Source organism: Python bivittatus, unplaced genomic scaffold, assembly GCF_059951505.1.
Source record: "Python bivittatus isolate LINGU-HERP-01145 unplaced genomic scaffold, Pbiv_v1 ctg000220_np1212, whole genome shotgun sequence".
Taxonomy (NCBI): domain Eukaryota; kingdom Metazoa; phylum Chordata; class Lepidosauria; order Squamata; family Pythonidae; genus Python; species Python bivittatus.
The window spans coordinates 38,757,702-38,783,353 of record NW_028277048.1 but is presented as its reverse complement, the minus strand read 5'-3'; the positions used below and the strand labels follow the sequence as shown (position 1 = coordinate 38,783,353).

The 25,652-nt window shown below is 40.6% G+C and overlaps 1 protein-coding gene across 5 annotated transcripts in view; it reads left to right on the top strand.

Moving 5' to 3' along the window:
- BAIAP2 (BAR/IMD domain containing adaptor protein 2) overlaps positions 1-25,652 on the top strand; it is a 152,807-nt gene that overhangs the window by 110,437 nt on the left and 16,718 nt on the right. For all 5 annotated transcript variants that reach the window (XM_025166231.2, XM_007419865.3, XM_007419866.3 and 2 more), the window contains exons 7-12: positions 7,286-7,438; positions 14,680-14,907; positions 17,035-17,236; positions 18,984-19,185; positions 21,924-21,992; positions 22,603-22,753. In XM_025166231.2, coding sequence (XP_025021999.1) covers positions 7,286-7,438; positions 14,680-14,907; positions 17,035-17,236; positions 18,984-19,185; positions 21,924-21,992; positions 22,603-22,753 — 1,005 coding nt within the window. The remainder of the gene's footprint in view (positions 1-7,285; positions 7,439-14,679; positions 14,908-17,034; positions 17,237-18,983; positions 19,186-21,923; positions 21,993-22,602; positions 22,754-25,652) is intronic.

Below are 25,652 nucleotides of genomic sequence, written 5' to 3'. Positions count from 1 at the left end.
AACTGATTTAAAAAAAACTTGCTTCACGTGAGTTTTGAAACTGATCCTCACATTTCAATGGATTATCAAGACTCTGGGTTCAGTATATATTTCAGTTTTCCTGAAGTCATTCTGAAAAGATTGATCCCTAACTGTGGCACTATAGCTCAACAACAGTCTTGTGAATTTTGCTTCAAGTCACCCTTTGAGCTTTATATTTAAGCAAAGATTAAAACTTGGATTCTTCTTGGCCAAAGACAAACTTTGAGCTGTTGTATCACATGAAGGTTTCTTGTTGCTATACTCTTCAGATATACTCAAAATAGAGAGGTAACAGTATATTCTGCTTCTAGGTCTCTTTTACTCTCTCATCCCTAGTGCTACCACATGTTGCAAATTATTCCTAAGGAAGTAAAATTAATGTATTTATTGTGCCTTTCTACCTAATGGCTATCTTTGTGGATCAAGGGAGCAGCAGTTGAGCAGTATTATTTCTCTGCAGTGAGATGTGGTCTTTCTATTCCAGACTCCAAAGAGTCATAGACAAGTTATGTTTATCTCTGAGCTTGGTCACCTCAGTATGACCATACAGACCAAACTGGAGTTTAGGGTTCTGGTTTCATTTCTTTTGCATGATTATTTAGTTTCTTGCCCTCTCCAAACCTTCCACGGCACACATGCAATCAACTAGTCATATATGAAGACATGAAGTCATAGAGTAAGCAGCTAAAGACATAGAACAAGCCTTGCAGAACTAAAATCATCATACTGTACATTCTGCTAATTAAACCCTGTCTCACCAGCCTTCTGGAGTTTTTCAGGATGGATGTGACTTTGTCAATTTTATACAACAGGGCAGGGCTTTGATCCATAGTTGTGCCCAACAATTTAGCCCATTGCCCCCCCCCCATTGCAGATGTGACTGCTGTATAAACTGTTCAGTGGTCAGCCAAATAGAAGAGACAGTTCAGTTTGAGTAACTCTAAAGCAGCGCGCAGTGGGACCGCCTCTCCACCCCATTTCCCAGTTTTACACTAATGGAGTCTGTTTGTACCTAGTGAAGAAAAGGTCTTGGGTTCGTGTGATATCAGTGAGGGCACCAATTCAGCTCTGAAAAAGGCAAATTCCATGCTAGGACGTTAGGAAAGGAGTTGAAAATAAACTTGTCAAGGTTGTAATACCCTTATACAAATTTTGTTCCAGTTTGTAAGTTTTACTGGCTAAATGTAGATGTTCAGTGCTTTGGATAATGCTTTTAGATTCAGTTCAAATTAAATTGAGTATATCTGGAAGTGAGGTCTTTCTGTGAATCTTATGTAAGTGTGTCTTATGCATTTACATAACTGTTTTACCTTTTGCCTGGGTCTGTAGACCTCTATTCATGGAGAAAGCATACATGATGAATTTGCATTAATGGAGAGAAAAAATGTACAGTACTATAGTATGAAAGCTAATGTGCTTCTTGTTTCTTGAACTTCCCTTCTAAGACAGTGTTTGGTAAAAGCCTGTCTGCAATATTGCTTACTTTCGTACAACCGTAGTGTTAACAGACCCTCTGTAACAAATGAACAAAGGGTTACAGCTGTATGTTAATGTGCAATCCACGTGGGCAGAAGCTGTGCTTCAGAGCAGCCCATTAATGATACAGAATTCTCTCCATAGCTGTTTTTCTCTCCTTCTGTTCTCTCTTCCCACCCCCTACCCCCCTTTCCCACCCCCACACATGCAGAACAATAGAGACTGCTTACAATGCAACTCAGTCTTTAGGATCTGCAGCAGCAGAAGCACCTCTTCATGAGTGATTAGTCACCAGCTTTAGGAGATAGCATACCTTTTTTTTCTCCTCCTAAGACTTGCACTTTTTTTCCTCTAGTCTCTTGATTATTCTCCTTTCTTCCTTTGCCATAGGGGCAGATTCTGGTTTATATTAGCCCAGGAACACTTGGAGCCCTGCAGTATTGCCTTGCCTGAATCTGACTTAGAATCAGGTGTCCTATTCTCATCATGTCTTTAACACCCAGAGCAGAATGCTGAAGATCACATCCCTATTTTCATGACTGACATGACTGAATAAATTGGAACAAGTATTTATGCTAGAAAATTTTTGAACAGGTATTTTTACCAGGAGGAATTAAATTCATATAAAGGCCTCCCATCCGAGAAGCCCCATTTTTTTTCTTGAGGAGTTTGGATTAAATTTTCTAGAATTTGTGATGCAAATATTGAAGTAGCCAGCTGAGATAGTGAGAACTTCTCTTCAGGATTTTAGGAACAGTTAAAATATTTCAAGTTTTTAGGGGCATTAAAAATGAATTTGTTGCTGACTGGTTTATCCTCAGTGGCTATTTTCTTTCTGTTTTCTGATGTGTTTCATTTATTATACTTCATTACTGTATTGAAATTTTTATTGTGTTAGCTGCCCTGAGTCACTTTATGTGAGATGGGTGGCCATGTAAATCGAATAAATAAACAAATCAAAGAATTATGTTTAACTACTATCAGTATACGTCTGCCTGTCATAAATGAAGAACAAAGCAAGTTTGTGACACTGAGTTAGCAAAGAATATTAGCTGGTAACAACTCTCACTGCCTTGCTCACTAAATTTGATTTTTTATATAAGGAAAATAGGCATATATTACCCAAAGCTTATGAACAATGCAAGTAACTATACATCAGATTTATTTTAAAAGATTAAAAATGGCAAAAAAAGTCTTATAAGATCTCATATGAGAATACAGAGGTGTGAGCTATTGTTTGCGTATAGATAGAAAGGGAATACCAGCTCCTTGCGTGGTGAGCATCCTGGGGCCTAAAGGAGCTACATTGCTAGCCACTGATGTAACTGGTCCTTACTAGTGGATTTCTTATATACTGGTATATCTAGCATCTGGAGCATCTGGAGCTAAGTGTCTATGACTTGGTTTATCATAAGGGAGAACTGATAATTGACCTTGGATGAGCTACATTATCCCAAGCGTAGCAATGGCCGAATGAGAAGGTATCTGTATCAATGTACAGAAGGAAAAAGGGGTGATGGTCTGGCATGGCACATAGGTCCAGGGTAGAGGAGCATGCTCCTTTTGACCAGCTTCCTGGTTGAGAAGACAGCATAAATTGCCCTGATTGCAAACAGGCCCCTGAGATTGGAAATGGCACATTTCTCCTCAGTATAAATTGAGAGCATGCTCTGTTCTACTCAGTCGAGTACTGTATATAATTTTTCAACGTAGCTTTGTCTTTATGTGCCATGAAAACCCCTCAGCATTGGCTGTTCCTCACTCATGTCCCAGCACCGCTGCCAAGAACATCACATTTCATTCTGTTGTATGGACCATAACTTCCAAAACATGCCTGTTTCAATTCAGGCGCAGGCCACCCAAAACCAGCTGTTCCATCTATGGAACACTTTGCACATCCCTACTTGGAAGTAAAACAAAAAGAAAGCTGGAAGAAGGCAATGACAAACCACCTCCATATTGTTGCCAATGCACTGTGTATTGTGTGAGGCTGCATCAGTGTGTGCGTGCGTGTGCGTGTGGGTGGGTTTATATATTTAAATCCCTGGTAGCTCCTTTTGTTTTATGTCACTTTGGATGTTTTTGGAAGTTGTGGTTTGACATGGCTGCTAAAGAAGCTAACTTCATATCCCATTTGCTTCTGCAGCAGCAGTTCCTTGTTAATGCAGAACTCAAAATCAAAAATTCCTTAAGATCTTTGCAGGGAGAAGGAAATGTTTCTAATGTTTCAGGATTCAAACTCCTTGCATTTATTTTGAAATGGTGATACTGCTTAACCAACCCAAGCTATAATATTAGCTATTGTAATATCCCCACAGAGGAGACCAATGAGTAAAAGGAGAATCCCTAACAGCAATGGGAGTGGTCAAGCCTTCTCCAGTATAATCTAGTCCAGATCCATTGGACTGTCATACCCAGAATTCTCAGCCAACATGGCCTACGTCATACTGGCTGGGAGTTTTCAGGTTTGTAGTCTCCCCCCAAAAAATCAAGGTTGGGGAAAGCAAAACTATATAGCCAGTAGATGAGGGTAGCATCTACTTATTTCTCCTCCTTGGGAGAAAGAAAGCATCATAGAGCATCTTATTCCATCAAGAGTCGCTTTATGTGAGATGGGCGGCTATATAAAGGTGACATGTAAATAAATAAATCTAAAACTTTGGGAAGAGCAATGGCTTAACAGGGCTGATGTTGAGGCAGCTGGGTGCAGGTTTAGTAGCTGCTTTGTGGTCTCTCTTTCCATGCCTCCCATGTGTGCCCTGGCAGCAGTGAGTGAGACCTTTTCAGATAGAGGGGGAGAGCATGAGATTACTCATGTGAAGACACCTTGAACTTTCCTTCTGGAACAAAGACACTGCAGAAGAAAGGAACAAAACATATTGCTTTGATTTAAAGAATTCTTACCTTAATGCATTTATTATCTGGTTGCCAGAGACACTTTCTCAGGTTTAGATAAGTGGCACAGAAAGCAGACAACCAGGGCATTGTTGGCTGCAGTTCACAGGTCTCTCATGCTTAGGCTGGCATTGTAATTATTGCATCTATTTTAAATACGTAAGGTGCCGTGCGTTTGTATGCTGCTGTGTCTGTGAGGAATTTGGGGGAGAACATCTCAAGCTTTATAGTTTAATTTCATTCCCATTTCTGTTCTCCACTGACAAAATAGAATATTTATTCATATAGCCCAATAAATCTTTAAAAATGGAACATTTATTTGCAATTCTGCCACTTTCCCCCAGGTATTAAAGTTGCTAATGTGGTTGCAGAGACATTAAAAGTTATGTTCCAAAGAATCTGTACTAGTAAGCCATTGCAGGAAGAGACAAATGGCAGACTTGAATTCCTGCAGCTGAAAAATAGGCACACTAGCTCATGGACAGGTGCCCAGAGTGAGATGGTTGCTGAAATTAATTCCTTCTTGAAATAAAATCTTTGGAATTCAGTTGATGAAGCATATATCCTTTTTTTTCTCCCCTTGAAAGAAATAGAGTTTCAGAATATTTCTTATGGCCCAAATTTACCTAGCAGTCAATGCCAGTAAAGCTTGTGTCACAAAATTAAGGAGAGGGCATTTGAAATGTAGGAAGTGATAGGGGTGTGCGAGACTTTTAAATTCAAGTGGCCTTGAATTCAGCACAACCTGTTTGAAATAGCTGTTCCATATGTGTGAAGCAGGCTGTTTCAAACTTTGAGGAAGGTTTTTTAGCTTGAAATGCAAGTATGTTTTGAAATTAAACTGTTTTGTACACCATGAATAAGGTATCTTATCCTGAGTCAGTTTGTCCAGCACAGTATTGTCTCCACTGACTGGCTGTGTTTTTAGCATTACCTGGAGATGCTGAGGCTTGAGCCTGGGACTTTTTGCAGGCCCAACAGAGGCTTTACTACTGAACTGGTACCCTTGGCTTGGGTAAATATTGTTCTATAATACAAATGGAAAATATCCTAAATGTATTTACCCGTAAATTAAGAAAGAAAAGATCATGTTTCTCCCTTTTTCTTGCTGCTGCAAGGCACTGATACAGTGAACGATAAGAATTGTCCAAAGGCATTCAGCATGAATATAAACAAATTATGTAATTAAACAGAAACTATGCAAACTGATTTAACTCTGTATAAAGAAGCTTTAAGCAGCTTGATCATGGTTGCATGGGAAGGAAACTGAGTTCCCCATTGTTTTCTCTTTTACATAAAGATGAAAAGTTTGTATATTGTAGCAGCATCTTCCACTCAAGGATAGCTAGGTCTGTATTGTGGAAAGGAAGCCAAGTTGGGCTAGTATCATAAAGGAGGTGGCCGAAAGGAAAGTCATTCTTTGTCAATTCAGAATGGAACCCACCTTCTTCAGGGAACGGTGGAGGGCAGAAAAGGATTTTGAAAGATTAAAAGTGTGGTTTGTTTGTACTGTATATGATTAGAGGAAACTAGCTTGGAGCTATTTTTTCTTTTCAGGATTGCATTTGTTGCTTTTGTCCTTGGATAGAAATGGACCATCATCTAATTAAAGGATTCATGGTTGATATATTTATTTTAATTGATTACAGTACTTGTTCAAATCTGTATAAATGTGGCATCTGAATGCAGAAGAGGAAAGGATGCTTCTCCTTAACATGTATTTATCCTGCAACAGGCATCATCTTAGAAAAAGCATTTTCCTTTCTCACAGTAGCCTTTGTTGAAATGGCATCAGCAGCCCGCCTGCAGAGTCTTTTTTTTTGGGGGGGGGGGGAGGGAGAGTGTCCAGAAAGCAGGCACAAGTGCTTGCTCTAGGGGCTTGTGTATGCAATAAAGAAGGGGCTCTATTAATTCCTTTGCAGTTCAGTGTTTTGGTAATTACCTTTAAAAGTCACGAAGGTTTAAATCTGAAATGCTTTAGGATATATCAGACTTTTATGCTATTGAAACTGAGCATCAGATGGAAGCACTAAGTGCCCGGAAACCTCTGAATGTGAGAAAGGAAGTCTCGTGCAGTGGAGATGTCATTGTGGATTTCTCTGGCCATTGGTTGGAGAATTAAGTGGATGACTTTATATCAAAGTTTGGAGACCTGGTATGAGGAGCTGCTGCTTGGCTAAAGATTGTAAGGGGAACAGTTGGGGAGGGTGTCTTCCTTTTCTTTGTTGTATCTTCTCACAGGAGGGGAGTTGTGAGTTCAGATGTACAACGTGAAGCCTCTGTGCATCACCTACAGACATTTGAGGAGGACCTCTGTCCTCTCTGGTTTTGAGAAGGAGTATGTGAAGCTCATTCTTAGCAGCCCAGTAAGGAGAGGTTAAAGGAGCAAGTGTAAAAGCCCTTCTAAAGCCCTTTTAAACTTATGCAAGCCACCGAAGTCAATTTGTAGCAACAGGCAGTAGAGAATTAGCACTATCCAGGTGCAGATGAAGTAGGAGGGAGACTAAGAATCTCTCTGCTCTTCTTCCACCCACACAACATCTGAAGCCCACGTACTGAGTCAGGAGCTTTTGTGTGAGGGAAGTCAGATGACTAAGGCTGAGGGGGAAGGATAGATATTCTCTCAGTAGGCTCGTGCTCTGTTGCCTAGTGCCCCCTGCTGTCCAGGCTACAGCTGAACATGGGATAAGGAATCTCAGAAATTCTGTACAGTAATGATGAAGAGGCAACCGCCTACTCTCCGGTTCTTATGTCTGAAGTGACTGGGATAAATGTTAGATTTGCAAAGGAATCTGATGTATTCAGGATACCCTTAGTCTTCTGAGTTCATATTGTGATTAATGTGGTAGTTTCTATTAGCCTATCATATTTTATGTTCTCTCTTTCCTTCCAGTTTATTGAAGCAGTGACCAATAAACAAAGTGAGCTGGAGAACTATGTATCTGATGGTTACAAAACAGCACTCACAGAAGAGAGGAGGCGATTCTGTTTCCTGGTGGAGAAGCAGTGCTCTGTGGCCAAAAATGCCCTTACGTACCACTCCAAGGTAAGTAGAGGCACCAGGTAGCTGGTCCAAACCACTCCAGGGACATATTTTTCCTTCTTTATAGTAATTTTATTAAAGATTACAATTTACAACAATAAAAACTAATACAAACAAAAACAAATAAAAGAATAAAAAGAAAAAATAGAAGGTGCAGCAAAGAAAAAAAATAGAAAAATAGAAAAGAAAAAAATAATACAGTAAAGAAAAAAAAGAAATATATAAAGAAGTGACTTCCCCCATCATTACAACAAATATAAACAATTTTAGGGTTATCACCTTATCTTAAAATACAGCCAGTGATCTCTTCCCATATCCCATCTCTTATCTATAAACAAATCCATAAAACCTCATCATTTCAGTCCTGATGTCAGCAAAAGTCCATTAAGGGTTACCAGAGATAACAACATATCTATTTTAACCTTGATCAAATAAACCAACTTTATATTCCTTCCTTTTACTTCTAACCATCTTAATCTTTAGTCCCTTCAAATAATGTTGTAGAACCTGATTTCTTTTCTTTTTTTCTTTGTCCCTTCTCAAAAAATTCTTCAATGCTTTAACAAGCCTCTTTTGTAAATCCAATATAGGAAAATTATCCAGGTCACTTTCTTGGTTTGTTATTTTTATATCCCTTTTAATTATTAAGACATCAGCTAGTTTCTTTTGTATGTCCAGTGTAACATACTTTTGCCATGTCATTTTTGTAGCCTGTCATTTTTAAATCTGCTTTCAAATCAGTTTCAATCATATCAGGTAATACTTATTCCTCTTCCATAGCATCTTTTAAACACAGTCTATCTATAGAGGCAGACACTCTTAAAATTAACTTCTGGGTCCATTGTTCAAAAATATCCTTCAGTATGTCCAATGTTAAAATATTTTGCTTCATTCTGTATTAGTAATTCGAGTTTGTGTGTTCTTCTCCTTTAATTGTAATCTTTAGTTCCTTCTAGTTCCCTCTAGTGTTCAGTTTTTAAAGTCTTATCTTACTTTTTTTTTTTAAAGAATTCAAAACAAAAGCTTTTTCCCATGGGAAGGATTCTTTATAATTAATTCCAAAATCTTATTTCAAATTTATCTGGGCCCTTAGTCCATTTGTAACTATCTAAAATCAAAATTGTAATCACCCTTTTGCTGTTTATTCCAGAAAAAAATCATTTAAATCCTTAAACTTGTATTTAAAACTTCTTTCACTAAGGATTGAGGGAAACTCACCCAGTGTTGTAAAATCTGTCGATCCAAAGATTCCTAAAAGCTGAAAAGCAGTTAATAAGGAATTTCTGAAAGTGATTAGAAAAGGAAGTATGTGAACCCAGTGTCCTTTTAAAGTTGCTGGCTGTGCTTTGAGCAAGATGGCTATTCCCTCAGAGCTCTAAATCTTCAGGAGACTGCTCCTTGCAGGAAGCAACTGTCTGGAGCACTTGTGGGCAATCTCAAGTCCTCTCCTTGTCCGGAGAGGAATTACAAAGAGCTGGTCTACTCACCAGCTCTTCATTCCACCACAGTTGTTGGCTCTGCTTTTCATGAAGCTGTCTTCACTTCACCATTTCTTCCCCAGAAGTCTTCCAGGGACAAATTTTTCTCTAGAAAACTATGTAAGGGCAATATTTCTATCCTGTCTTGGCTTTAGATTCCTGAGAAAAATCACTTACAAAATCACTGACAAATCAAGATCAATTGCAATATGACTTGACTTACTGTATTTTATAGGATCAGTAACTACTGGCCCACAATTCTGCCTTAAGCACAAATGGTTGTTACTCTGGAAGAACTCACAGACACACCATATATCCTGCTTCTATAGAAAATGGAGCTTAGCTCATCTTGGATATTTCACTTCACATATTATTAGCATAGATTCATGAAAAGTCCAAGAGGAGGGATGACATAGGAGAAACACAGTCCCTCAGTCCTCCGCTTCATTCTTTTGGATCCCTCTGCTTCCAGGCTGCGTACGTTTCCTAATTTCCATAGCCATATTATCATGAACTCATGCACCTCATAGTTACTATAGTGGGCTGCCGTAAGTGTAGGAGGAGTGAATACTGGTAGTACTTTCTATTGTAATTAAAATAGAAAGGTTTCCATAGCACTTCCTGTGTTTGTAAACAAAGGAAACTAGTACATTATGGTCAAAGGATCGGGAGGTGGCATAATTTGTAATGTATCCATTCAACTCAAATGCAACCATTTCTGTTGTAGAAAAGCCTAGTGGCAATTCCTTGGGGAAGAATATCTCACTGCTTCTCTTGGAGATAAGATGCCAATCCATGCAAATTCAGTCAAATAAAGCAGATGTGTTTTATCTTCATGGCTGTGATATCAGTATAAGGATCAAGTTGAAAATATATGGAGAGTACTACATGGAAGTGTAAATATTAATTATTCTGGGACCTTAATGGTGAAATAATTTGTTTTGTTAGTGTCAACAGGCTCCTGCTGGCTTTGTTTTGAACAACTAACTCTGTGCTTTATTGCTCAGTTATATATATGTGTTGTTATCGTCTCTGCATTTTCTCCATATATCACTCAGCTCATCTACAGTATCCATCTGGTTAGACTGAAAAGTTAGTTAGGTAATAAAGGGATGAACTGTAAAATCTCAGTGAGTCATAAACACCCTTCAATACAAGTAGAATTGTATGCCAAGCCATTTACTAACATATGTGGTGAAATAGAAGAACAACACTCTTTTCTCTCATCAGGAATTGGTAGGTTATTTTTTTTCCTAACTGTTTGTCACAATACTCCAATGAAGGTAAATAAACTCTTCTTTTTCAGTTTTTTTTCTTTTATTTACTTTTTTATTAAGTAGGTTATCTTAGTTAGACCCTGAGATCATGGGGAGTTGTGCTGAAATACAGGTAGACAGTGAGGTCATGAGGAGTTGTGTAGCTTGTTATAACCTGTACAAGAAAGGTGAGTACATATTCTTACATTTCAGATCAAAATCATTTAGATTCTGGGATGTGTTGATTTATACATACACACACCCACACAGACACTTCAAAGTGTCATCAAAATCTTCCTGGAAGCATGGGCTTCTCTTTAGGTTTAGCTGTGCTATTATCCGAAGACTGAGCTCTCTGGAGAAGGCTCTAATGCTGGGAAAAGTGGAAGGAAAGAGAAGAAGAGGAAGACCAGCAAGGTAGATGGACTCAGTTGCAGTGGCAATGGGTGCACAGTTGGAAGACCTGAAGGACCAAGTTTGGGACAGATCATCATGGAGAAAATCTATGTGGTTTTGATGGCACATAATCAATCAAGTTAGTGAAGGGACCAAAGTGTATCTTGCCATTCATACAAGATACACAGCAAGCCACAATCATCATTCTTTCTATATAACAAATTTTCTGTGAGGTAGTCTTCCATCAGAAACCATATATTATGCATGCAGGAAGCACTGTATATTCTGCCTGAAGACATCAGCACATATGTTTACCTTTCCTTCGCCCTCTCTTCAACCTCCCGTAACTGTTAGGTATCCAGCTGGGAAGGTCTGCCTGCTTTCTGGCAGATGATGTATGAGTGGCACAATGGCCCTGTGTGCTGTACAATCTGGAGCCTATAAATACAGAGTGCACTGCTTCCAACAGAACAGGAGAAATTGAGAAGTTGCAGTACTGCTTTTTGTGTCTCTGTTTTTCTTGTCTGAACTCAAATACAGGTAGTCCTCGCTTAAGGATGGTAATTGGGGCTGGCAACTCCTTCACTAAGCGATGAGGTCGTGAAGCACAAGTGACATGACCACGCCAACTTATGACAGCAGTTGCAGCAGACCCAATTGCCATTGTTAGGCAAATCCCACATAGTCACGGTGTCCCACGGTCACGTGATCACCATTTGCAACCTCCTGCCGGTTTCCCCATTGACTTTGCTTGTCAGAAGCCAGCAGTGAAGGTCACAAATGGTAATCACATGACTGTGGGATGCTGCAACATCGTAATTGTGAGCTGGTTGCCAAGTGCCCAAGTTGTGATCATGTGACCATGGGAACACTGTGACAGCTGCAACTATAAGGATCCATCGTAGGTCCCCCTTGTTCAGCGCCTTCATAATTTCAAACAGTTGCTGAACAAGTGCTCATTCAGCAAGGACTACCTGTAAGTTCCTGCTCTCAAGTGAGAAGTTTTTGATGTTCTCCTTTTGCCCCCAATTTGCATTTTACCTAGAATGCTGGGAAGTGTGCCTACAATTTGTTATTTTTGAATCCCCGGGACTATTTTTACTGCTTTCCTACTTGTGACATTTGGGACTGGTCCCAGAGATTCCAGACTTATTTTTTTGTGGGGGGGGGGAGACTGAAACTGATGCAAGGAATTAAGACTTGGTTGAAGCAGCAGGAGCTTCTGGAATACCAGCTCTTCTTTCGGTGTAACCGAAGAAGCTTCTGCTCATGCCGCTCATCCTAATAGCCAGGATTATTTGCATGCACACGATTAATGTGCTTTCGTGGGAGGAGAGGAAAGGGAGAGAACTTCACAGAAATGACCCCTGAAGCTAATATTAGCATTTCATGAGAATCTGGTTCCTCCATCTATCTGATGTTAGCTGTTGCAGCTTGCTCTGCAAAAAGCAACTTTTTTTCATGTACCTGTTCAAAGACCCAAATAACAGAACAGCCATTATGCTACAGTCTCCCGTCCTACGGCTGACCTGTGCTTACCTGGAGACTGCCAAAGGCTATTCTCAGACTTCCTTTTAGATAGTATTGTTGCCATGGAGCAGTTGGTCTGTGCAGCTTAGTAACCTTGAGGGCATCCAGGGGATGTGCAGCACTAAGCAAACTCTTTGGTTTGTTTCCTAAGGAAGTAGCCCACATGTACTAGTTCCTGCTTACCTTTTGCTCCTAACCGTTATGCTGAACAGTAAGCTACTAAGGGAGCAGAAGGAGACAGTGAGCCACTCAGCTTGGGCAGCGATGCTGAGAAAGAGCTAGTCTATTTATTGACGTAAATGTTCCTGTGAGGGTATGTCCTCTAAGCTGCATGTGATTTCCCAACATTCCTTTCGCAGCTCCTTGGGAAACCCACATTTTATAGGCTTCTCTTTGAGACAATTTTTCAAGGACAACTTACAAAGATTTTGCTAATCAGAATATTAAAATGGGGGATGAGCAAAGCTTGCAACCTGGTGTGAATGTGTATATTTGGAAGGAGGCTCTAACCGCCTGGCCTTCAGGAAGACATATACATTTGATTTTTATCCAGTGAAAGAAGAGAGCAATAGAGGGGAAGTTAAGGGATGTGAAAATCTGGGCAAATTCTTACATCCTGGCTCTTTCATTTCCCCCCAGGATCTCCCACTTGGAGCTTAATACTACATGTTTTCCTCCAGGAGAGTGTTACGTTGGGGCTTTTTGGCTTGGGTCAGCATTACATGCTCTTGAAAGCAGTGTCAGGTCAAACCACTCTCTTTTGACAGCCCTCATCCTCCATTAATTAAGGAAAATTAGTCTGAAATAACAGCTTCTGAACAGCCACTGGAGTGAAGCATCTCTCTTCATTTTTTTTAATATAACTTTATTAAAAATTAAAAAGATAAAAACTAACAAGTACTAATATTTAGAACGAAGAGAGAAGAAAAAAAAGAGAAACAAGAACAAAGCTAAAAGTGCAGGAACAAAGAGGAAAAGAAATATAAAGAAATGACTTTGGATTTTCTTTTACAGCAGTTGTATCTATAAATGTAAATCAACCTCTTACTCTATGGTTACCACATTGCTTACATTTTTTCTATAATCTGGGGGTTTTTTTCTAATCACCAAAACCATACATCATAATTTCATTTTTTCCTGTTTCACGCAAAAGTCAATAAGGGGATTCCAATCAGCATTGAAAGCACCTCTTTTCAGAAGTAGGAAGAGGGGGTGGTGTACTTCTTAGCTGGAGAAATGTACAGAGGTATATTGTACAAGTCCTGGGTTTCCAGTTTCTTTTCCTTTTTTCAAGTTGTTTAGTTACAACATTTTGATAGTTCCTGTGTTCTTTCAAGAAGGGAAGAGTACCTCCCCTGCAGAAGAGTGGTTCTCATCTGCCATTGTTTTAGGATATACACTACTCTGAGTTTCTTTTCAAGGTGAAGGCGTAGTACTTTTACTTTTTAAAAAATGGAGCTGGTTGCTTTTGCATTTGGGAGGGATCTTAATTTTGCTCAGCCACATCTTGCGGGGATTGGAGTATTTTCCTTGTGTCACATGGTTCATTGGCTTTGCAGTTGTGCAAAAAAAAAAAAAAAAGTGGCTGCATCTGCTAAAGTACTTTTTAAGTGAATGGAGGCTTCCCATTTTCCCACTCCCCTAATCAGGTCTCAGCTCCTTGAGGGGAGACAAGCTGAATCGTTCTTGGGGATGAAGTTGGGAGGCCACTGAAGCCCAGCAACACAAAAAGAAGCTCCTCATTCTCCCTGTTCTCTTTTCTTGCTTTATATTTAACACTACTCTCCCCTAAAGAAAATAAGTTGCCTTTGAAAAGGGCTAAATGTTTAACTGGTCCATAAGTAAGTGATGACTGAGGTGGCTTTTACTGTGTTTCTTAGTTTAATGCAAAACTGTGGTGAATTTAAATGAAAGAGAGGGGTCTTGCAAACATTTTCCTTTTTACTAAACTACCACAACTGGGTCTAGCCCATTTCTTTGGCTCTATTAATATTTTTGATGTCCTAACAGGACTAATATATATGAATTTCTTCGACGAGATCAGAGATCCTTTCTTTTCTTTTTTCTTTTCTTTTTTAAGTTCTGAACTTCTAGATCCATATGACAATCACAGAGGCACCTCCAACCTTGAACAGTGAAAGCTGGCTGATTGAGCATGGAAAATATTATTTTTCCCCCTTTATGATTTTCTTCCTTTTACAGGGGGAAAAATTGAATCTTATCCAACCTCATTCTATCTGTATTTCTCAGATATGCTTTATCTGAGAAGTTATCTCAGAGAACAGTTTCAAGACAGTGGACTGTATATTGTTCACAGTACACAAACACCAGATGAATCTTTTTTCCTTCTCTAACTGAGTAACTGGCAAATAAACCTAGTTAATCTCTATAAATTACAAAGTTACAATAGTTTAATTTCTCCTAGAAGCAAAAAGTCATTGGCCAGTTGGCGTAGCAGTTCCATTCTCCAGGAAAGTATGTTTGGGTTGGTTTTGTTCGTTCTTAGCCACATCTTTGGGCTAAAATCTTGTCGGTATTTTTCTTACACTCTGTGCTCCCTCTCTCTCTTTTTGACAACTTTCAGGGAAAAGATATCTTGACACAGAAGCTCCCATTATGGCAACAATCTTGTTCTGATCCCAACAAGATCCCAGACCGTGCTCTCCAGCTTATGCAGCAGATGGCCCTCAGCAGCAATGGTTCTATCATGGCCACACCTCTGTCAACATCCAAGTCAAACCTCATCATCTCGGACCCTATACCTGGTGCCAAACCTCTCCCAGTCCCACCAGAGCTGGCACCTTTTGTAGGAGTAAGTATAGCCTGGATTGATAAATTATGGAGAAATGTCATAATCATTCAGCAGGAAGATGTAGGGCGGGGGTGTGCAACTTTTTTAAAGTCAAGGCTACAGTGGGCCTTTTACTAGCATGTTGGAGGTCACATACTTCTAAACGTAAAGGGACCAGAATTAAAATTGATTTAAGTTTTGATTTAATTTAAACCAGTTAAAATGACTGTTACTTTACATTTAAGAATTTCCATGCGGCTTTGGGTGTACCGTCTTATTTTGCTCAGATACAAAAGGCAAAGTGTTTCTGAATTAGGATTGCATCTTTGAAAGACAACTTTTGCAAGTCAAATAGGTTCTACCGCACTTGTCCTATAGAATATAAATGTGCCAATTCATTTCTGGGCAAAATATGAAGTGCTGGTCATTATCATCAAAGCCTAACAAAACTATTGGAGAAAACCCCTTTTTTTGTATGAACCTCCAGGCTTACTAAGATCATCTGAGGTAGTTTGCCATCATCTAAGGAGGTGAACTCATCTGGTAGCATTGTGGATTCAAGTCTTCTCTGTTGCTGCCCCAGTCTTTGGAATGTACTCCCTACAGGGTTGAGGGGGCTAACAGCATCATTAGATTTTAAAATGGGCCCTTTTGGAATAGCAACCCTGGCAATTCATGCCTTCATCCCTTCAAGGTTAGACTGCTGTAATGTGCTCTACTTAATGCTGCTTTTCAAAACTACTGAGAAACTACAGACAGTACAGAATGCAGCTGCCCGCTTGCTGGCAGATGAGAACCACCATAGCAGTGTCCCACCAGTTCTGCAGGAGCTATCTTGGTTGCCAGTAGGTTTCCAAGGACACTTCAGAGTCCCGGTATTAACCCAGTTGGTGGTGGTGTTTATGTACATGGATTAGCTCCTGGTTTACCTTTGGGACCATGTCGTCTGGAAAGAAAGAATTGGCCCATCCTACATGTTTAAGCTGAGAGGGAATGCTTTAATCACTTTCCCTTCAAGAGACAAGACAGGTGGAGACCCAGAGAAGGGTTTCATGGTGGCTCCCATCACTTTGGAACAGCTTTCTCCCCTTGAGACCAAGATTGGCCCCACCTGGTCTATTTTTAGGAAGGTGACAAAGGCAATCTTATTTTGCTGGGTATTGGAGCCTAGCAACCTACAGTTAGAGTTTGGGGGGAGATTTTTAATTGGTATTTTAACTTAATTAAATGTAATTTAATTTATGTCTCAATTTTAATTTTTAAGTGTAAACTGGAAACAGTATATTAAGTTACAATAAATAATTAAAATACATTTTAAAATGTATTTTCACAAGGCTGAGGCCTCTTAGTCAGCTTTTTTTGTTCATTCTTGAAAAGTAAGGCATAGGGACTGAAATCAGTTGATACGTTGCTGATAAACTTGCACAAGTCAGTAATGGATTTTGTCCCAAATTTACACCAGTCTTTAAAAGCTGGACCCAGTGGTGATAGGAAAATTGGGTGATTAAGAGAACTTATGCTTCCTTCTGCTGAAGTATTTGGGTTTGCGCTTAAACAATTCAGGGCTATTTGTATTTTTCATTAGTTTGCATTAAAGATCTGCCTGGCTGCTGCCCAAAACATATTTACTCAGTCCAGTTTTAAAACTGTAACATGATATGTTGGGGCAGGTTGGCCATGAATTGTGTGAAGAAATTCTAAGTAACACAGATTCGCAAACCTGAGCACAAAAAGCTGAACTCACAGTACTCTGACAGCTATTATAAAATGTGGTATACCCTGGTAAGACTAGTTTTATTTTGGCATGTCCTTCTGGGCAGAGTTCAATACCTTAAAGCTAGCTAGTTTAAAGAAGAGCCATGGTTTGAAGTTACATTACAGATTTAAGCAATTTGATAGGACCATCTATTTCCCCAGTCTGCCAGTCAAAAGACACTGTGTTCCACCTTTTCCTCCTTAATCAGTTTTCTGCTGGAAAGAAAAAAAAAATATGGAAGAAGTGGTGGGAAAAATGAGAGGGCAGCATTATGTAGACTATTTGTAATATTCTGTGGACGAGGCAGAATGGTTGTGCAAAACAAAAGCTTGTGTCTGGAGCTCCCTGTCTGTGTTTCTCTCTCCCTCTCCCCATCCCCACTCTTCCTTCAGCGAATGTCTGCACAAGAGACCATTCCAGTGATGAATGGTGTGTCAGGCTCAGAAGGTGAAGATTACAGTCATTGGTCTGACCGAAAGCTTCCTCAGCCGAAGTCCTTATCCCCACCACAAACTCAGAAGCAATTGAGTGACTCTTACTCCAATACTCTCCCTGTGCGCAAAAGCGTAATGCCGAAAAACAGCTATGCAGCCAGTAAGTCATTCTTGTAAGAGATTATTCCCCCTACCCTACCCTCCGTTTTGGAGGACAGCATCTGTCAGATTCTGGGTGAGATGGCCACTGTGTTCCTACAGCGTTGGGCAGAGGAACAAAGTGGGAGAGGGGGCCTAAAGCAACTTTCTTCAGGCTTTCCATATATGAAAAGACTATAGCTCTCTAAATCCCCAGCCATCACAGCAATCCCAAGACATCCGGAGTACCCCAGCTTGGAGAAAGCTGGCATAGAAACAGAAGGATGGCACCAACTTCTAAAGCATGTCTCACTTTGAGTCCCTTAAAATGTCCAGCTAGAACTGCATCTTTCTGCTGGGAGAAACAAGAACAAGTATTGAAAAAGCACTGAAAATTGGGGGGGGGGGGCAAAATAGCTCAGAAATTGCATCAGGCTTGCTGACATAGCTGTCATGTAGGCAGGGCTTTGTCAGAAATTAATTAGATTTGCTTGTTTCTTATGGCAAGCACTTGCACAATAGAAGTGGATGAGTCAGACGTTTGCATATACCTGAAGAAGGCTTTTTCCTACAGAAGCTATGAACAATAAAGCTGTTTCTCTAAAGAGCTGCAGCACTGTTTGCTCTTCTGCATCATATTAGAAACAGTGGTGAACAAAGCCTCCTTTAGAGTGACATCACTCTGCAGTGTTTATTATCTTCTGACTAAGGTAAAAGTGCCTTTGAGTCAGGCTCAACTTCGTAGACACAATCGTGCAGCATTCTTGACAGCAACGTGGAAGTGGATGTGTTTCAGCTTCCCAGTCTAGCCAGTAGCACAAGCATTCCATGGGAGCTTCTCACCCGAGTACTTGCCAGGTTGACTCCAATACTACTATAGCTTGGTTGTAGCAAGAGATAAGAAAGTACTTACAGCATGGAACATGATGGTGAGGTTACTGTCCTGTGTTGTTATTTATTTGTCGAATTTACTGTATATAGCCACCCATCTCATTCATGTGACTCTGGGTGGTGTACCCAATTAAAACACAGAGATAAACAATCAACGTGATTCAAACACAACCATTAAAAAACAGTTTAAAAACTATAATAATAAAAAGACATTTTCCGCTGCTTCCTTTTATGCCATAATTATTATTAATAATTATGCATAATGCACAGGTATCACCACCTAATGTTTGTTTTTAAGAGGAGGCTGCTCAGTGCAGCATATCGGTGTGGCTGTTTTGCCAGGAAATTCAGTCAGTATTTTCTTACGTTTTTCAAATTCATTGGCATTTATGACCAAGAGATAAATGTTTAAGATGATGAAGGGAAGCGTTGGATGCAAGCATTATAGGGAGATTATTGTACAAAACAAAATAAGAAATGTCATTTTGCTCGCAAAACGAGAAGGGTATAGGCAGTAGTCCATTAAGTGATGGATCTTAATATTTTCCTTAAGTTTGTATTGCATAATTATGAGAGATGCAGATTGAAATGTTAAGCTTTTCTGAATATCTCACTTTGTTGCAAGACGGCCAGTACTGCTTTGGTATGCCCCTTTTTTTAGTGGAGCCTCAGCCTACATTATTATTGGAAACTGATGTTCACAAAGGAGCTATATTCACTAAGTCTATAGGCATCAACAATCTGCAGTCTTTTATTTTTCAGAACATGTTTGACAAACTTTCTCCAGTAACTGAAATATTAGCACAGAAAATGAAGTAACAGAAAAATGTTTATTTGTTGAAAATAGTGAATTCCATCTCTGTCTGCCTGTCTTTCAGCTGAAAACAAGACTCTTCCCCGTTCCAGCTCCATGGCAGCAGGACTGGAAAAGAACGGCAGAACAAGAGTACGCGCCATCTTCTCTCATGCCGCTGGGGATAACAGCACCCTTCTGAGCTTCAAGGAGGGAGACCTTATTACGTTGCTAGTGCCTGAGGCCCGAGATGGGTGGCACTATGGAGAGAGCGAAAAGACAAAACTGTGAGTGTGTGTGTTTGTTTCTGGGCCTCAAAATGGTGTTTTCTGACGATACCGTCATCTTAAATTGTGTTCTTCAGCATTCAACTGCTTTGTTAGTGCAGGAGTGGGCAATGTCAGTGTTAGGGTAACTTAGCTTCTCAACCTTCCAGAGAGCACAGAAAGGGTAGAGCCAATTTCCCTACTCTGAGCCACCCCCAGACAGTCAAAGCCATGCCGCCTTTCGCCCCCAAAGTTCAGTGGTACTATTTGGGTATGCTGGAGTGCTGTAGATGGAGCAAACTGGGGGCTATGTCATGTGTGATCCTCTCTGTCATATTGATCTTTTCCCCAGTGTAGCTGGAGGCATTGCTGCAGAAATTGCAATGAGAGTTCCAGCATTTTGCATCTGCATCTAAGCTGATATTGATAAACCAGAGAGGGAGAGAGAAGAGAAATTCCAAAACACTGCAAGGCAGTATTTTATATTAGGGAACTCTGATGAACTTTGGGACTAAGGCAGATTATTGTTTTATACTTTCTGTGCTTAAAACATAGTATGACTTTCCAGTGAACTTTTTCCTTACCCTGATTTGGAAATCTTTGCTCCGGTAGCCAATACTGAAGTTGGTGTGCCAAGAAGTGGAATGTATAATAAACAGTTCTGCCCTCAACATCACAGCTCCCACGCTGGGGAATGCCAGAAAAAAAAAATGAAGAGGGAGGGCAGAAATTGCAGGCATTTAATTCTTGGAGAGTCTGTAGTGTAACTAGGAACAAAAGCTGTCGCTGGGGTGGACTGCTCCAGCAGGTTTGCTTTGGCATAATATGTTTGCTTAGGATTAGGCGGAAAAAAAGTCTTCCTTGGCAACGGTTGTGCAGGTAAGCTCCTTCATAGATACTGAATATTTATCATTTTTTTCCTCTCTCATTCCCAACCTCTCAGTATTTAAAGCTCTAAATCTGGAGCTGCAGTCTTTTTCTGTTGTCCACTAAATATAGCCGTACCTTTACTCCTTCTTCCATGTACTTTGTGATTGGCTTGACAACAAATGCCAGTTGCCATGCAAATGGCTGGTTTAATTAGCAGAACAAGATTACAAAGCCTTAGAACTGGAGGGCAGTCCTGAAGGGGACATCTGCTGACCTGGTCATTCCTTTTTTAGCCCAGGCAAACATCCATGGGGTGAGCTGGGAAGCTAGGTGGCTGGTGTACAATGAACTTGGAGAGCAGAATAATCTTGCCAGCAGCTTCACAAAGTAAAAGCTCAGATGGCAGTAGTATGGGCTGTGACCATTTGGGGAACTGCTACATATATTAGCAGCTTTCCTTTAAAAGATCCAGGACTAAATCATTCTAGATACTCAAATACTACACTCTGCTGAAGCTTACTGGCAAACCACCAACATTCAGTAATGTGATATTTTGAACATTTTTTTTTTAATTAACAGGTCAAATATATACTCAGTTCCTTATAAATCTGTTTGAAGACACTTCCACATAGCTAGTGCTTTAACTCCCCAAGTTCTCAGAGTTGCACTCACACTTCTTGGCTGCCATGAAATTAACTAGTGCCTCTGGCCAGTGGGAGGGGAGTGCAAAAACGGGTGCTCATCTGGTGTCCTATCCCCCTCCTCCTTCCCTGTCTTTGCCTCCCTGCATTTGTTTTCTGGTAAGGAAAAAAACACAAACTTAATGCATTGAAGCAGCAAAGCTGTCCCACTGGCAGGATGGGGAAGGATAGCGAGGTGTAATGGCTCCCTGCCTTTGGGAGGAGTGGGAGGAATCCAAGGGCCTGGAAGGCAATTATGAGGCAAAGGTTCCCACCAGTGGGAAATAACAATCTTCACGGTCTTTCTTCTGAAAAACCAGCTGAGCTGGAATTAATTGCTCACTTGCCAAAGACCTTCCGAGACTAGCAGAGTCAAGGGCACAAAGAGGCGCTGCATTGATTCCAGATCGGTGTAGCTTACGTGTATGGAAAGGGCCATGTTTCTAAAAAACTCTCCCCAGTCCCCTAAGTTTTGAAAGAAGTGGCCAAACAATTCATCCCCAGGCCCCCACTGCACCATCACCATTCTTCCGGCAGCCACTGGAGACAAAAAGAATTATAGGAAGAAAGGATGGGCGCTAACCATGTTACTGGCTCACAAGCTTTGTCATGTCATAAAATGGAGAGCAAATGACCTATGTAAGCATTTTGAAGTGACAATTTCTTCAATTGGATTTTAAAAATATCTTTCTTTGAACTGGGGGATATTTGGTTTATTCAGAATAGTTCAGATTATATGATTAAAACTGTAAGGAGCATTCTGGGTTTTTCCCATGTGGAATTCATGGGGAAAGCTTTGTGGGTGCTCAAAAGGTAGTTCAGTGAGCAGGGCTTTTGAATACTACAGATTGTTGTGCCCCTTATTATCTGTTTCTCTGACGGATCCTGTCTTCTGCTTCTGTTGTCTTCTTGTCTAAAATCGTGCATTTACCAAAAATGCAGACTGAGGGATGCAGCAGGAACACAGGCAAGACTGGTTCCTTTTTACTGCATAGCTAGGCTTTGAGCTTACAGGCTCTGGAGATTTGCACAACATACTGAGAGAAGTGAACTATCCATAGCTGAAATTCAACAATAGCAATTTCTACTTTGGCTATAGAATACTGAAATTCTAATACCTTAACAACCCTTCTTCAGTATGTTCCTATCCCCTTCGTTGAATGGGAAAAGAACTTGGGACTTTTTTCTTTTTTTCTACCTATGTTGTAGGAGAGGCTGGTTTCCTTTCTCCTACACACGCGTGCTGGACAGTGATGGGAGCGATCGATTACATATGAGGTAAGAAAGTTACGTGGATGGACGCAGTGTAAACATCTGACATTTGAATCATGTTTGTATTCAAGCAGAGGAGCCCTGTATTTGCTCAGCCGGAAGCTGTGTCTGTCCTGCACTGCCGCCTTCTGGCTTATCCTTCATCAGGAATTTTACTATATTGGCTTCGTGTTTCTTGAACTAAGATTTCAGGCTTTGCTGTGAAAATATATGCTGTCCCTTTGTACGTGTGCCTCTGTGTGTGCATGCATTTGTACGCACACAGGTGTATATATGTGTGCGTGTACGTGTGATCTGGAGCAAACTAGCGTGAATATGTTTGGTAGAAAGATTCCTATGACAGTGTTTCATATGGTAAGTGTAGTGAACGCATATGGCCCCAGATGGAAAGACTCCAAGCCTTGGTGGTGACAGGAGGAGGATGTTCTCTCAGAGATTCGGAGCAGGTTCCCATAGGACCTCCTTCCTGAAAGACATGTGGGAGTAAGAGAATCTGAGGAATCCTGGTTTTGTCTGGATGCAAGGAATGAAGCAAGATTTAATGGCTAATAAAGCGTACTCTGTTTGGAAATTGTGCCACAGGGGAGTCGCTGACCAAATGTATTTATGTCTTCAGCCAGGGGAAAAGCAGTAGTACAGGTAACCTGTTGGACAAAGATGATATCCCCCCTCCAGATTACAGCATGTCCTCCCGAACTTTCCAGGCACAGAATGTCAGCACTTTCAAACAGAGGCCGTACAGCGTGGCAGCGCCAGCATTCCCCCAGGTGAGACACATTTTCAGCTCGGATGAGAGGAGGTGTACTCATTGTGAGTAAATACACCAAGCAGAAGGGCCTCTGCCAGATGTAGTTTCTAGGGCTCCATTGGTGGAGAGGGGATGTGGATTCTCAGATAATCAGCATTCTGTGGGTGACAATGATACATTTCTTATTCTTCTGATTGGGTATGGTTTATCTTTATTTTTTACTAAAGTTTGAAATGGTCATTGCCTGTAGAAAAATGGATTAAGCCAAATGGGCGTATGGATTGGTGAGTATTAAATGGGCTTTAGATCATTTTTTAAATTTAAATATAGCTGCTGTGATTATTAAGAGTAAAGGAAGAACTGGCACTGCAGGTTTTTCTACAGCTGGTACAACAGAAGGAGAGGATTCCAGCTGGAAGATATCCTGCAAGACACTGAGACATGCTTTATTTTAACCATGATTTGGGTAACAAGCCATAGAAGCCTGGTTCACAGAATACTAAGCCATAACTATGATTTTTCAAATCACAGAGACTAGTGTTCCTCAAAATCAAACCAAAACATGGCTCAGCGCCGTGTGTGTGCAAAACTAGTCCATGTGAACTGTGGTTGAATGGAACAAACTTGAGGTTAGCCCACCAATGGACTGCCAGCTCTTGTTTTCCACTAAGCCAACTTCAATATCTGTTTGAACTCATTACTCTCCCCTGTGGGACAAGGAAGCCTTTGGGATGAAACGCTTGATACTGTGGAAAGTTCACTGGGCTACAAGCAACAAGATTTTGAAACCCCACCTTGATCCTTGGAGTTTATATCTGTTTGAGTTGATTGGGTCTTGTGGTGCTGCTTCTTGATGACGTAATTGCTGTAACCCTGATAAGTCTTTCCTGTTGCCTGCAAATTGTTTGGAAGCTTCTGCAAAATTGAAAGCTAGGATGGGAAGTCAGTAAACCACTTCCTTTGATGTAGCAGTTATTCTGCCTCCTTTATGGTAAGCTACAGTGCCTTCCATATGCCACACAACAATCAAATGAAGTTACAGTTGCCATTATTTTTTGAAGCTGATCAACAGAAGGAAACCTGGGCCAAAACTCAGAGACGGGTGTGTATACTGGGGGTTGGTAGGAGGCTGTCTTGCTAAAAGTAGTTGGGTTGCACCATTGCTGAAGTGAATGTTCCTCAAGTTTCTGTTTCATAACATGGGTGTTCTTACAAGCAGGTGAGGCTTTCTTGCCAACGGTTGCTTGTGTTCATTATTTATAGGAGTACCTTATGCCCTATGGTTGTGCAATTAATGAATATTCCCGTGGCCTCTTCTCAGTATCACCCGCCTCCTACCAGCCTTATTCTAGGTCAACAGCCGTAAGTCCCAAGAACACATTGTTTCCGTTGGGGTTTCGAAGGCCTGTTTTCTGCCTCAGGCATCTTTGTGGCTTACCCAACATACGTATCCTGGCTCCACTCATCTTCCCATCCTCCTCAATCTGAAGAAGCCGGTGAGGCTCCTTAAAAAAAAATGAAAACAGCTGACAGAAAAGCAAACATGAGCAGAGATAAAGAATTAATTGACTGGCAAATTAGTGATGGGTAAGGCAGAAAGACTGGCAGTAAAGGGCAATGTAAATACCCAACTGGTAACATGTGTCTGTTCTACAAGTATCTAACTGCAGAATTCAGTGGCTCTTCGCCCAACAATGCTTATTTTTCCCCCCCTTGGATTTTCAGACCTTCCACAAGGAAACTGTCTCTAGAGGCTTGGGAAGACTAGTGGGTCGATAGAGACAAGGAAAGGAAGCTGAGGGACGTGGAAAGGGAATGTGCACGTTAGTAGGCAAAGGGGGGGTGGTGGGAGGTAAATCACTTTGAATTTAATTTTGTTGGAAAGCCTCATTAAAAATATCTCCTATCAAGGGTAGCAAACTGAGAAGAAGGGTTTCAGTCCAAGAGCACTTAGTATTAGAATAAAGGCACAATTTTTGGTTGTAAAGAAGCTAAGTTACCTGAGACTTTCTAAGCACAAGGATCCACCCTTTTCTCAAGTACTTTAGCATTAAAACTCTATGTCAGAGTGTGCTGTGAAGAGATAAGTTGCAAAATAATAGTAGTTTTGTGGTTTTGGCTAGAAAATGTTGGTTTCTTTAATGGCTAGTTTTGATGCTCAAGTCAGGGATTTTCGTTCAGAAGCCACTTTTTCCTGCCATAAACATGTCAGACTTATTCTCCCCACCCCCCCAGTTAAGAGGCTACCATGGTGCTATTTAAATATATTTGAGCATGTTCCTTCCATTTCAGTATAGGCTGTCAGCCCTGAACAGCTGACAACTGTGATCTAAATTTTGTATTTTTGTCTGGAATACTTATTGCCATGAGTCAGGTGAAAATGATTAGAAGTACTGTAGTTGAGCCAAAAGACCTTCATAGGTCTGAACAGGAGTATGGGTCTATTAGTTCAGGCTGGAAGAAAATTCCTAGAACTGTCCAAGATTACAAGTCCTTTTACATCAAGAACAGGGAACCTGTAGCACTTTCAGTTCCCGACATCTTCATCACTGGATGATGCTGGCGGTGACAGCTGGGAGTTGTAGGTCAGCCATATTTGAAGGCTCAGAAATTCAGTACTCTGTTATACAACATAGTAGGACTTAAAACGATTCATGCCATCTACAGTAGCTGTATGATTTGACTTCACCAAAACGGGAAAAATAAGCACCTTTACTTTTTCTTCTCTTCTCTGGGTATATCAGAGAACAGCAATGAAAATGCATGGATGCTTTGATTTCATCTGTTCTATCTCTTTGAAGAGAAGATAATGTGCAAAAGAGATGGTGCCTTCTTCCATCAGAAACTGCAACGCTATCAATCTGCATTTGCCACAGGGTCTTTTTGCACTGTGCCTAACATTTTGCACAGTCCCTTTT